The following is a 13,869-nucleotide window of genomic DNA, read 5'->3' on the forward strand; positions in this document are numbered from 1 at the left end:
AACACGTTTTCATGAATATCTCTGTCTACACAATGTCTATGCTCAAAAAGGAGTAGGATGAAGTTTACACTTTTCCTGTTCCTACCCCCTAATTTCAAATTTCATTACTTACAAATTAATATTTAGAATTCGACATATTGTCACCCTCACATTACTCAGTCATTAACAATGTACAGTAGGTGTGTTTACCTCTAAACACTGCTATAGACGAGAAGATGGGATTTTCAAATGAAGGTGTTTACAGCTGAATGCAGGGACAGAAGTGGAGACAGACTGCACTGTTTGTTAGGCACAAAAACACACAAGCGAGTATATCTCCTCTGACCTGCTCCTGTTAGCACTAATCAGCTGTTAGTGCTGATTTGAAACCTCAGCAGGACGTGTTCACAGAATTACCTGAGTCTCTCACAGTCTCGGTCGTTGTGTCCTTGGGTAAGACACTTCACCCGTTGCCTACTGGTGGTGGTCAGAGGGCCCGGTGGCGCCAGTGTCCGGCAGCCTCGCCTCTGTCAGTGCGCCACAGGGTGGCTGTGGCTACAATGTAGCTGCCATCACCAGTGTGTGAATGTGTGTGTGAATGGGTGGATGACTGGATATGTAAAGCGCTTTGGGGTCCTTAGGGACTAGTAAAGCGCTATATAAATACAGGCCATTTACCATTTACCATATAATAAGGTTTATGCCTGCCTGTGTGATACGGCCTGTTTAAGAAGTCTGTGCTCCAGTTTTAGCGAGTGAAATCCTCGTGTGTTACTCGTCTCTGACGTAGCACTAAGTAGCACATCTGTGCATGTCGCCTGTACATCTTATAGATACAGCTTGCTATTAGCCGACAGCCTCATGTCCAAACATATTTCTAATAAAAAAATTAACATGATGGAGCCGAACCACAAACACAGTTTTAAACCCCTTTCAACATGTAAATTAATCAGAACGGGAGCTATATTGAAATGTATTGATTTTTTTGGTATAGTATTTTTTTCTCTCTCTTATTTTCTTTTCTAAATGTACCTGTATATTGTTTACATGTTTGAAATAAATCACCAATCAAACTGTGGTGTCCAGAAACAAAGGATGGTGTCACAGAGGCTACATACATTTTTTTCCATTTAAAATCTGTGATATTTACAAAAACCCTTTAACTGATTAAAGAACAGGAGACCCCCTTACTGCTGCAGACACGAGGTCGAATGTGGTGTGTGCGGAAAACTTACAGATTGGGGATGATCAGGACAAAAGTCTGTGAAGAAGCCCTGCTACTTCCAGATGCCACCCACAGATTTCCATTAAAATCTGTTGTCTTAATTATTATTTACTCTACGTCAGCACTCACAGCGCTTTATACAACGCATCTCATTCACACATTTACACAAGCATTTATTTTCTGCCTCTACGTCAGAGGTGTTGAACTCCAGGCCCCGAGGGCCAGTGTCCTGCAGGTTTTAGATCTCACCCTGGGTCAACACACCTGAATCAAATGATTAGTTCATTATCAGGCCTCTGGAGAACTTTGAGACATGTTGAGGAGGTATTTTAGCCATTTAAATCAGCTGCGTTGGATCAAGGACACATCCAAAACCTGCAGGACACCGGCCCTCGAGGCCTGGAGTTCGACACCTGTGCTCTACGTGCTCTCTTAGACGGCAGCATCTCGGGGGTTCGCTATGTTGCCTGAGGATACTTTGGACTAGAGCAGCCAGGGAATGAACTACCAACCTTTTGATTTGTAGGTGACGTGTATATATATATATATATATATATATATATATATATATATATATATATATATATATATATATATGGAAAGAACTTCCTGGCAGAGTCAACACAGTATCACAGCATCTTCATTCTCCTCCTCCTCTTCGTCGTTAGCTGCAGGTTGTTTGTTAATTTCTACTCCAGGTGTCGTCTAGCAGCTGACTGACTTTAACCACCTGTCACAAACACCCAGGATGCCTTTCACCTCACATTCATTGCGGCTCTTATGAAGCATGAAATAACGCCAGGAGGGAGGAAGAGGCGTGACAGGCCTGTCTGCTCCTCGGAGGCTGTTATCAGCTGCACTCTGTCCTGCTTTTATTGTGTTTCAGGGAAAAATAAAGTACGAAATGAGAAAGTAATTTATTAACAGGTGCGACGAGTCTACAGAAACAGTTTTACCTCTTTTGTTGAAGTGCCACAGATATGCCTGAACTCTTTTGTGTTCGTTTCTTGGTGGACTTGAACGGTGTTTGCCTGGCAGCATTATCTGTCTCCGTGTTCTGTGTTTCTTTAGTTTCACCAAAGGTCAGTTTCATGTATATTAATCTGCTGAATTAATGCCGTCAGTGTTTTTCACAGTACGACCCAAAGTGACCCCTGAAATATTTTTAAATTAATGCCAGACGTGTGCCCCTGAAGTCAATTAGATCAGCTTTTTTAAACTCAAATATACATACCTGCGTGTAATTTTACACTTTTTTCAAAATCATCCATTGTTACCTTCATAACCTTAATTCAGTTTATTCACAGCCTCACAACGCTTTATTTTCATTGTATTTTCATGCTCATGTAAGTGGTCCAGTCCACTTACACACCACATTATATATTATTTTGTATTCTGAAACAGTTAAACATGTTTCAGGTAACTTTTGAAATGTATTTCTGGGAGTATTTGAATGGACTGTGATTGTAAATGGATCTGGGAGTGACTACATGCCTGGTGTGCAGTCAGGGGAAGCCCAAAACATTGTTGAGGGGTGTCAACATTTTTTACATGGGTGAAAAATTCTGGGATAAGATTTGTTGGTTCATCTAAATTCACAGAGCAAATCTTTTAATTTTGTGATTTTTTTTAAAATTCAAGGTACGTACAGTACGGTACATCAGCTACGTCAACAAAGCTAAATCACACGCTGGCATCATCTGTCATGATTTTACATATAATAACACAATAAAAATAATCTGGTCCTCACCAGGTCTGATAATATCACCTGGATGAACAGTAACACACGACAGATTTCACCATCTAATTATTCATATAAGCCAGAATGCAGAAACAGTGCATGAGCTCACAGCATGATTCAGCATCTTCTAGAACAGGGGTGGGCAATTCCAGGCCCCGAGGGCCGGTGTCCTGCAGGTTTTAGATCTCACCTTGGGTCAACACACCTGAATCACATGATTAGTTCATTACCAGGCCTCTGGAGAACTTCAGGACATGTTGAGGAGCTAATTTAGCCATTTAAATCAGCTGTGTTGGTTCAAGGACACATCTAAAACCTGCAGGGACACCGGCCCTCGAGGCCTGGAGTTGCCCACCCCTGTTCTAGAAGCATTTTTAGCGTTAATAGCTGTATGACTGTATCAGTCTCTCACATCGGTGTGGAGGATTTTTTGACGTAACTTCCTTTCATTGAGTTTAGTTAAACTCTCTCAACAGCGTGTCACAGCATTTCAGTCAGATTGAGGTCTTTGAGTGGAGCATTGCAAAACCTTGGTTCGTTTCTTTTTCAGCCACTCTGCTGTAGATTTGTAGATGTGCTGCTTTTCTTGTGATCTTTGCAGTTTGAGACCGATGGCATTTAACTCTAGGGGCTGTGGCGTGCCAAGGTCCTGTTGCTGCAAAACAAGTCCTAAACGTCAGCCCTCCACCACCGTGCTGACCGTTGGTATGGGGTGTTTGGTTAGTGTTCTGCCCTCCCTGTACGCTGATGCCCAGTTTGGCAGATAGATAAACAGTTCTTAAAAAGGAGAGGCAAAGGCTTCCAGTTCTCATTGCAGGGTTTATTTGTCTCCCTAATGAAGGCACTGTAAAAAAGCATATATTTCTCATGCTCCAGTACAGCCAACTTCAGAGCTAATATTTTGTGTGCTGGTATCAACTTGGCCAGACTCCATGAACTTTTCCTATATTTACTAGAGAAACTTGAGTACACAAACCCGCTTCCTCCCCCTAGTGGGGTGGTGGAGCTACTGCACCCAGCAGTGGCAGCACAGTTAGTTTTAAATGTTGTGCTTTACATTATGGATAAACTTCTCCATTTTGGTCTTGTTCTTCCAGAGCACAAACCTTTACAAACCTAAGACTTCCATGTTCTTTTTTCCCGTTCTTTGGGATTTATTGCAGCCGTCAGTAAACCCTGTACTGGCACAAAGCAAAGCTGTACAGCTAATCTTCTCTTTCCACTGTATTAACAAACATGGAGCGGCTAGCCAGTCAGTTGCAACCTCTGTCTGTTGTTTGTTCGTTCTTCTTGCCAAAAATCGGCTAGTTTTCTCCGTTTCTTCTCAGTACATTAGTTTAGCACCGTAGTCCTGATTTATATAAGAGTACTATGCCAAAAATTAACCGCTTTTTTCCCGCTTTCTTCCAGATACGTGAGATCACGGACGAAACACGACATCGACATGCGTATTGGGATCCACTCCGGCTCGGTACTGTGCGGCGTGCTGGGACTCAGGAAGTGGCAGTTCGATGTCTGGTCCTGGGATGTGGACATCGCCAACAAGCTGGAGTCTGGAGGCATCCCAGGGTGAGGAAACGGAAGGAATTTTCTGTGGCTGTTTTTATCTCCAGTTGGATTATTGGCAGTGGACAGACGGAAAATTCACTCACATAAAACATGGCTCCAGAGAAAGCAAACGGATGTTTGGTAAAGATATGTCATGGCCAGAGCCGAGCAGGAGATGCGATTATGCTGAGTCCCTCGGTCATTTATTTTTATCCACCCTCATATAGTTTTTAAAAGGATAGTTTAGTGGCATAATATGGGAATTTTTTAATCTTCACGTTCCTGTTGTTCCTGTTTGACCTTAAAAGGCAGATTATTTCTCTAAGTACTGATTTAACATTTCCTGCAAGCATCTTTTCCCATAAACTTCTATATAATCTGACTCGTTTTTTCACCCGTCACCTCGTGCTGCAAATTATAACGGAAGCAAATTTGTATGTCTATGTCTGTATGTATACATGTCTGTATGTATCGTCTCCTTAACAGGTGGGCCAATCGAGCTCGAGCATCATCATGTATATAGTGATTATTAACATCTATATGTATTAAAAAAGCATTTATTATAAATCCCAGTTCTTTTGATTTTTCACATTCATCACCCTCCTGTGAATGTGATGTTACATTCTACATTAGTGTTTGTTTCATGTCACGTTCATGTTTGTCGCCCATATGTTACGTAATGTTCATCAAATGTGTATCTGAGGTGGAATTTTGTTCCAGTCATCACTAAATGCATCTCCACTGGTTGCTGAGCCTGGTTCTGCCAGAGGTTTCTTCCTGTTGAAAGGGAGTTTTTCCCCCTGTAGGCAAGTGCTTGCTCACAGGTGTGATCTGATCATTGGGATTTTCTCTGTGTTACTGTAGGTGTTGACCTCACAATATAAAAAAGATCCTCAAGAAAAAATCAGTACCTGGTGAAGAAAGTGAAACATTGAACAGCAAATGTTTTTCACAGGAATTATTTATGTCATGGATTCACTTCAGTTCAAATGAATTCTAGTCAAAGCGGTCATCTCAGAGTACATGTAAGGGAAGATCCTGCAATTTTAGCAAGAGAACTCCAATGAGCTGCTCTTGATGTGATGGTGGGAAAGAAGATTTCTAATAGGATGAGGCTCAGGGAGGGGCAGCTTCGATTGGCTGGGTGGGTGAAGGGAAAGAGAAAATGAATAGAGAGACCACAAATAACACACACAATAAAACACAAAGTACAGGAAACAGAAGACAAAAGCAAGACAAAGCCAGAACTGAATTATGGATTTACATCTAATCAGCGACATGATTACATTGTATCTAGGGATACTTCTTTCCCTTTGGGCATGATGTTTTTATATATATATATATATATAGCCATTTTTTATCTTTACTGGATAGTAAGTGCAGGCATTAAGTGGGGAGAGAGCAAGCACGAAGCAAAGGACTGTGGGTCAGACTTGAACCCAGACCACTGTGGCCTGTGGTTACCTTCTCACCCACTGAGCTAAAGTGGCAAAAGATGTTTTAAATATGTATGTTTTTTCTCCATTTCAGGAGGATCCACATCTCTAAGGCAGCTCTGGATTGTTTAAACGGTGACTACGAGGTGGAGGAAGGCCACGGGAAGGACCGCAACGACTTCCTTCGCCGCCACAACATCGAGACGTACCTGATAAAGCAGCCCGAGGAGAGTCTGCTCTCCCTGCCGGAGGACATCATGAAGGAGGCGGCCAGCTCGGCCGACCGTCGAGCCAGCAGCGCTACCTTTAACGAGGCCTCGTGGAGCCCCGAGCTCCCCTTTGACAACATCGTGGGGAAGGAGAACGTAAGTCCCGCCACTGCTTGTAATTCAGGTCATGATGTATGCACTTTATCACCCTGCCAGAGAATGTCTGTCTTTGCAGCAAACTTCTTCTGCAGTGATGATTAAACTGTTATCTTTAATTCTACGTTCGGGGGAGGGGAATGAATTTTATCTGCTCGTTAGCTAATGACATAATGACCCCATTTCTGGGTTCAAATGTTTCCTTATGATGAATGGGAGTCTCGTCTCTTTAATATTCTCCAGTGCTCTGTTTTTTTTTTTTTTTAAACTGGCACAAGCCCACCAGACCTATTTAATTGCCATTCTCAGCCTGGTTTCTTCTCAGCCTGGTAGGACCCAGGTGCTGCTAATTAAATGCCCTTAATTAATTGATCATCAGCAAGTGTAAGCACCTCTATAAAAGCAGTTTGTTGGTCTGGAGCATTCAGGCACGTGCAAACATTACAGCACGAGTGAAAATCCTCGCAAATTCATCCCATAGTCAGATCATGCAATGCTCAGAGACATGCACAAACCTGAGTTTTTTCTTTCTTTTCCTGTCATACAATATTACATTCATGACAGTACAATTAGAAAAGATTGAACAAATATGGCTTGTTTGGAAGTGGAGACGTTTGGCCATAGCACTTCATACAGCACAGACGGTCAGCGCGGCGCTGCAGGGGTATTGATTTGGGCTTGGCCCAAACTGAGTCATGCAACAGGACAATGATCCCGAGCACAGCAGCAATGGCTGAAAAAGAAAATGTTGCGAAGGTCCAGCCAAAGTCCGGACCTCAAGAGAGCTGTGCAAAAATGAAGTGATGCTGCAAAGAAGAGTGGGACAGATTTTATCCACAGAAACTGATCATTTGATCAAGTTATTATCAATAAAGGTTGTTGATTAAGCTATTTAATCATATGGCGTGTCTAGTTTTTCGCAGGACTCCACGTCATATCAAAACTGTACATAAGCTAATCCTTGACAAGTTTTCCAGCGATGTTAGATTCAACGTTAGAGCAGCGACTTTGTAAATCCTCGTTTCATCGACGCCTGAATGCTAAACTTTACTGTAACACCTGTTAGAACAACCACACGCATCTTTTTATTGGAGCTAAACAAATTTGGACTGTTTTCAATTGTCTGTGCTTGTTTTCGTTTTGGAACTGAAGCATTTGGACCCAGAAATGAGTGAAGATGCCAGACGAAGCAAGTAGATGGGAGGAAATAAACTTCTGTTTCATTTTTCCTGATGATATTTGGACGACTAGAATACTCTTGGCCAGCTTGTTTGCTTTAACTGAGTTTCACTGCAGGATGAAGTTTTTTGTCACGGCGGGCGTTTTTTAATTTATTTATTTGTTTTTTGTTTACAGTGCATGGGATCTTCGCAGTTGTTTCGCCTGTTTGTTGGTTGCTTTGTCCTTTTTGGGGGGTTTTGTTTTCCTGGGAGCGAGTGGACAGCTTTCTGCAGAGAAAATGTGTTACTGTGGTAACGCATCACTGCGCGCCAGCCTTCTTTTTATTTTTTATTTTCGGATGACGAGCTTGTGATTGTGTGGCCCATTTTAAACATCCTCCTCATTTCTTCTTCATTTGCTTGCCTGTGACAACAAACCAGCCCCCGGAGGGGTTTTGTGTTTTGTCTAAGACGGTTGAATTTGGAGAGAGTGATTGAAGGTTGAGCTTGTTTCACATTTTCTTTCTTTTTTTTGTTGAACAATGTGGAAGGGAGAGGGAGAAAAACTAACAGCTGATGGATGTTTGTGACAGTTTCAAATGGTGTTCAGAGAGTTTCCTGTCAGGAAATATCTGAAAATATGTTAGAAAAATGTCCTTAAAACATCAGACACAGGCTGATGAATGCATCATTGTTTTTGTTTTTTTTACAGTATCATTTAATGCAGTTTTCTCTGTTTGCACCGTTCACAGATCCTTTTGCCTCTATAAGGAGCTAACACACCGGTTAGATATATAGTCATAGACTGAGGAAGAGAGGCGTGCAACTGCAATGAAACAACATGATGGCGCTGTAAAGTCTGATTGCTGTGTCTTGTGAACACTGTTGGGCATTTACCTTGCAGTATAAAGCCACCTTGAGGTGACTGTTGTTGTGATTTGTGCTGCATTAATGAGCTTGAACTGAATTAAAGGCAGGATTACGTGTTGTGTGCTGCCAGGTTCATGGGCGAAGGCGAGGCTGTGTGGTTCGGGTAAATTGTGAAGATCTTTTTAAAGGAAACTTCTTAATCTGCTCTTGAGTTGCCATCTTCAGGTCTTTGAAAGACGTTTATGCAAGAAAAAAATGAAAGATTTGTTACTTATCTTTTCTTTTAGAAGATTGTGCTGTTTGAGCTATGTTGCATTGTGTTGCATTAGTATGCCTGAGTAAGGCTACCAAATGTTGAGGGCATTACATTTTAAGTGTGCGTGTTAGTCCCCATAGGGAAATAGTTCCTCTGCATTTAACCCATTCACCCAGCGAAGCAGTGGGCAGCCACCAGTGCAGCGCCCGGGGAGCAGTGTGTGGGGACGGTACCTTGCTCAGGGGTACCTCAGGGTAGCCGTTCAGTGGAGTCGAACCTCCGACCTTCCGATCATGGGGCCACCACTCTACCTACTGAGCTATCCCTGCCCTTACATGGACTACGTTGCATATGAAAATGGTGTGATACCTTTTTGATGAATTAAGTACCAGCGTGACCTGCACTGAAACCGAGACGACTCTGCTCTTGTGCTGCTTTAATTGTTGCGACATCATTGGGCTGCTTTTCTCTTTCTCTCGGTGTTTTGTGCTCTGCAGTGATTTGAATCAGGCCTAATTAACCATCAGCTTAACTGAGTTCTTTCCTAAATGAGGTTTTAAAAACACCCCAGATATTTTATGCTGAATGCATGTGCTGTCTATATCCAATAGTACTGATACCTGAGAGCAGAGATGTCTTTGAAAAGTAAATCTGGAATGCTTCGACGACAGGGTCATAAAGTCTCGTCTTTTAATGACTGACAGACACAACAGCGCTCAGCTGTAAACGACTAAAGAGGTGTTGTTGTCACCCTGCTGGGTGGGTGGTGTGGACACCCCGGTTTGTGGTTACTTGAGAACGAGCCAACGTAGGATTTTGAAATTACACCACAGGTGCAGCTACTAAAAATCTCAGATGAGTTAGAATCTCTGTCACCTCGACCTCAGGGTCAAGGTCAGTTTTCCAAAACTCTTGTGAATGTGATACTCCTGAAGGAAGTGTTATCATAGGTGCATCTACTGGGAGGCTGATGGGTAACACTGGGGACCATGCTTGGAGTCTTTCATGATGTGCATGATGTTATTAGGGGGGAGGTTTCAATTTCTGGGAAAAGACGGTAAAAAAGATATTTGCAGCTGAAGGAGTGTGTGTCCATTTCACAGCCTCACCTACACCAGCAGCATCCTTTGTTTTGTCCTCTTTACAGTTCTGCACACTGGAGTAATATTGGGAGGGGGGAGGCAACTCTAAACAGTGGCGTCTTCTGCTCATGCATGACTCTTTTTTTATTCTCAGTCCTGATCCATGGCCTATGTTGTCTGAAAGGATCATAAGCAGGACAATCTGCCTTAAAGTGGAGATTTCAGATTTTTGTATATGACGTGATGGAGAAATGAAAAATTCAGAGCTCTTCTGTGTTGCATTTGAGCTTCACGTGAAAGGTAAAGTAAAAGCGGTGATTAGTGAGCATGAGCATTTCAGCGTTGTGAAACTTGAGCTGTTGGATTTCGTTCTGGCCTTCATCTTGGAGGAGGAGGTGCAGTTATTCTGATGTCTCCTTAGCTTTGAAGTTTACATTTTCTTCACATTTCGTATGTATTTTTCTGTGTATCAGTTTGTGTAACCACTGCTGACTGAGCTGCTGCCCATCTTTGAAGGCTGAAATATTTAAACTTCATTCAGTTCATTTTATGTCAAGTCAAGTCAAGTTTATTTATAGAGCACATTTAAAAACAACCAAGGCTGACCAAAGTGCTGTACAGTAAATACAGATAAAAATACAATAGAACACAATTTCGTAAAACACCTCGCTGATCAAATAAAAAATAAATAAACAAATAAATTAAACCTTTCTAAAAGCCAATGAAAAGAGGTGAGTTTTAAGAGCAGTTTTAAAAGTTTCTAGGCTTTTGGAGAATCTGACGTGAGGAGGTAAACTGTTCCACAGTCTGGGTGCAGCCACAGCAAACGCCCTCTCTCCCTTTGTCTTTAATTTATACCTGGGAACATCTAAAAGCATCAGATCGGCTGACCTCAAAGATCTCCTGGGGCGATAAGTACTAAGGAGTTCTGACAGGTAAGAAGGTGCAGTGCCATTTAAAACCTTAAAAGCCAGCAGTAAGATTTTAAAATCAATCCTAAAAGCAACTGGGAGCCAGTGGAGAGAGCAGAGAACCGGAGTGATGTGGTCTCTTTTTTTTGAACTGGTCAACAGGCGAGCGGCAGCGTTCTGCACCAGTTGAAGGCGATGTAGACAGGAACGATCTAGGCCAGCATAGAGGGAATTACAGTAGTCCAGCCGTGAAGTAATAAAAGCATGGACCACTCTTTCTAGATCGTTCCTCGTCTGTGTTTTATCTTTTTCTTTGTTCTTGTAATTGGAAAGGTTCTGCAGAGTTTCCTTGTAAACACATTTTATTTAGTTACTTCCAGGTGTCTGATGTATCACAGTAAATGAATGTGAGCTTGTTTTGCTGTATTACACCTGACAGTGTGTTAGTGTTAATGTAGATGAGGGTGCTCGGTCTCTGCAGCAGATTAAACTCTGACCGTTGTCTTACGCATACTTGGACGTATCTGCTGTCCTCCCACAAACAAAGACATGTCATCGTGCATGATGATGGGAGGGGGATTAAGAGTGCATTCTCAGGCCACATTAGCATTCCCAGATTGCTTTGATCGGACGAGCTTTTTGTGTCCAGCGCTGCTGGCCGACACCCAGCACCACAAACATGCCGCTTGGCGAGGACTCGTTGTTCCTCCATCACAAAGTGAATGGCACCCTCCTACAGCTTCTGCTCCAGGCCGTCGAGCTTCACGTTTCATCAGGATAACTGGAGAAGGCGAACAGTTAGCCAAACAGTTAGCTTAAGATTTCATGTTAAACACATCACCAAGCCATTTCAAAACCCTGCAGAGATAATAGAGATAATGAAGACTTAATTTAGCATCAAACTTGAAACGTTTAAAAGACATTTATAGAAGTAGGCTGTCGACCGCATGTGATGCATCAGTGTCTGTGTTTTCTCCTTCGTCTCTTTTAGTTTCTTCCTGTTTGGCTTCCTTTGTTTTTATTTACTGCAATTGTTCTCTTCCCTCCTTTGTTATTTGTCTGATTTTCTCTGTGCTGTGTACTCCAAACGTGGTTTTGCTCTGTCATCGTTTTCCTTGTTGGATAGAAAATAGACTTCTTTTCCTGTCCTCCTTCTCTCTTCCCAAATGGTTGCAGCAGATGGCCCCGCCCCTCCCAGAGCCTGGTTCTGACTGAGGTTTCTTCCTGCTAAAAGGGAGTTTTTCCTTCCCACTGTCGCCAAAGTGCTTGCTCATCATATGATTGTTGGGTCTAGCTTACAATCTAAAGCATCTTGAGGCGACTGTTGTTGTGATTTGGGGCTGTATAAATAAAATTAAATTGAGTTGAATAGACTGATTAAAGTTCCCGTGTGCTTGTCTGGCTGGCTGTGATTGAGTGCACTCAAGAACGTTAAACACAAACTTGACAATTTCCTTTTGATTTCATGGACATTCAGGTCATAAATTATACATTACAATTATTATAATACATACTATTATAAATCATAATATGTATTTAAAAGTCCAGTCACAACAGATTGCAGTCTAACACTGTATATTCTACACGTTTTTATGAATACAGCGCTGTTACAACATGCGATGGTAATGCCATATTTTCGCTCCTTATGTGAACAGTGAAATGTGTCTCCGCTCTCAGCGTGTGCCAAATGTGCAGAGCTGCAGTTTGATTGTTTCATCTCCTGCAGCTCCGAGCTGACAGCAAACTCTGCAAACTCGCCTCCTGTGTATATGAGGCTGAATGCAGCAGGAGTTTACAGCGTCTGATGTAAGCGTGTGTTTGGATGCAGAGGAATGGTTTTTCTGAAAAGTGCCACTTGGTTTTTTTTTTTTCTTCTGGCACAATGAAAGCCTGTTAGAGAAGTCAATTCAAACAGTGGCTCTTTGCATATCAAAGGCTCCTCGGAGGAGTTTCAAAGCATCTCTTTAAAAAAAAACACTTTTATTTTCTATTGCGTTGCTTTCCTTGGAGCTCGAGTTCTCACTGCTGGTTTTCTGTGACCCCCGTCCTTCACTCCTATTGGTCTGATTTGGCTGGCACGATACTGGTGCACGCCTGTGTCAGTCAGACAGGAAATAAAGGGACTGCAGTACAACAAGAAGAGTTCAGTTATGTCTTGGCTGCGTCCATTGTTATGACATGAATATTTGAAGGCCGATAATCGGTGTAAACGTGACTCGCCACCGCATGGTCAGCGTTTCTGGAAATTAATCACCGTCTTGTTAAGTGGCCGCTGCTTCTCTGCTGCAGGGAAATAAGTACTGTAGAAATGAGCCGACACAGTCGGATGGCAGTGGTTGACGTAGTCGTGAAATTAAATCAATTAATTAGTGTTTATGGACACTTGTCTTCATTTACTTGAACATTATTCTGTATCAGACCAGTCTAGCATCAATTCATTTGTGTCCATGTGCATGAAGTTAACATTTTCCACTTTTGAAAGGTGAAAACGTCATTTTGCTGCTCACGCGAGAAGCCATGATTCAAGTCCCACACAAGTTCTATATTTTTAAAATGTGTTCTTACTGAAATGAGAGTAAAACTACTGGATTAGATTAGAGATCAAATATAATGAATTTATAAGCTGTTTCATGGGTGAGTGAGGGTTAGTCCTTTCCTCAACAATTAATAAGGCAGAGAAGTAGGAATGCATTTTTCCCAGGAGGAATATAGCACCAGGGATCACACGGTCAGTGAATCAGATGTGATGTGAATCGTATGCTGTGGCTTTAACAACCCAGCTGAACATCTATAGAAGACTTTGGACCAACCACCACCATCAAAACACAGGATATGGGGATAATTTTGGACCAATGGTGTCCATCCCTCTAGCAGTAATTCAGAGAATCCACATGAAGGCCCGACACCTTGTTAAGTGTACTCACACTAGGAGATCTGTAAGTCCAGGAAGTTTGACAACTGCAGCTGCTGCATTTCTTCTGTGTTCTCATCATAAACTTTAAATAAGTCAATAAGGCAACTAAAGTATACTAAAATCTAACTGTCCCGTTAGCTTAGAAGCTCGTTTTTCTTGCTTTAGTAGCCGATATTTAAACAAAAACACTAGAAATACTCAGCCTATGTTTGACTCTTATGCTAAGATTGAATGACTGACTTCTCTCACCTGCAGTAATCTGACTTTATGCTCCTTTTCTTCAGCCAGGACGCTGACAGCAGCTTTCACACTGACATGGGCACTAGGAGCTTCCATTAACTGTACACAGCTGGTTGAAGACATGCAATAACACATAATAGCA

General features: G+C 42.1%; 1 protein-coding gene across 2 annotated transcripts in view; it reads left to right on the top strand.

Moving 5' to 3' along the window:
• adcy8 (adenylate cyclase 8 (brain)) overlaps positions 1-13,869 on the top strand; it is a 123,148-nt gene that overhangs the window by 59,407 nt on the left and 49,872 nt on the right. For both annotated transcript variants that reach the window (XM_004569457.3, XM_004569459.3), the window contains exons 6-7: positions 4,356-4,514; positions 6,024-6,294. In XM_004569457.3, coding sequence (XP_004569514.1) covers positions 4,356-4,514; positions 6,024-6,294 — 430 coding nt within the window. The remainder of the gene's footprint in view (positions 1-4,355; positions 4,515-6,023; positions 6,295-13,869) is intronic.

Source organism: Maylandia zebra, linkage group LG18, assembly GCF_041146795.1.
Source record: "Maylandia zebra isolate NMK-2024a linkage group LG18, Mzebra_GT3a, whole genome shotgun sequence".
NCBI lineage: Eukaryota > Metazoa > Chordata > Actinopteri > Cichliformes > Cichlidae > Maylandia > Maylandia zebra.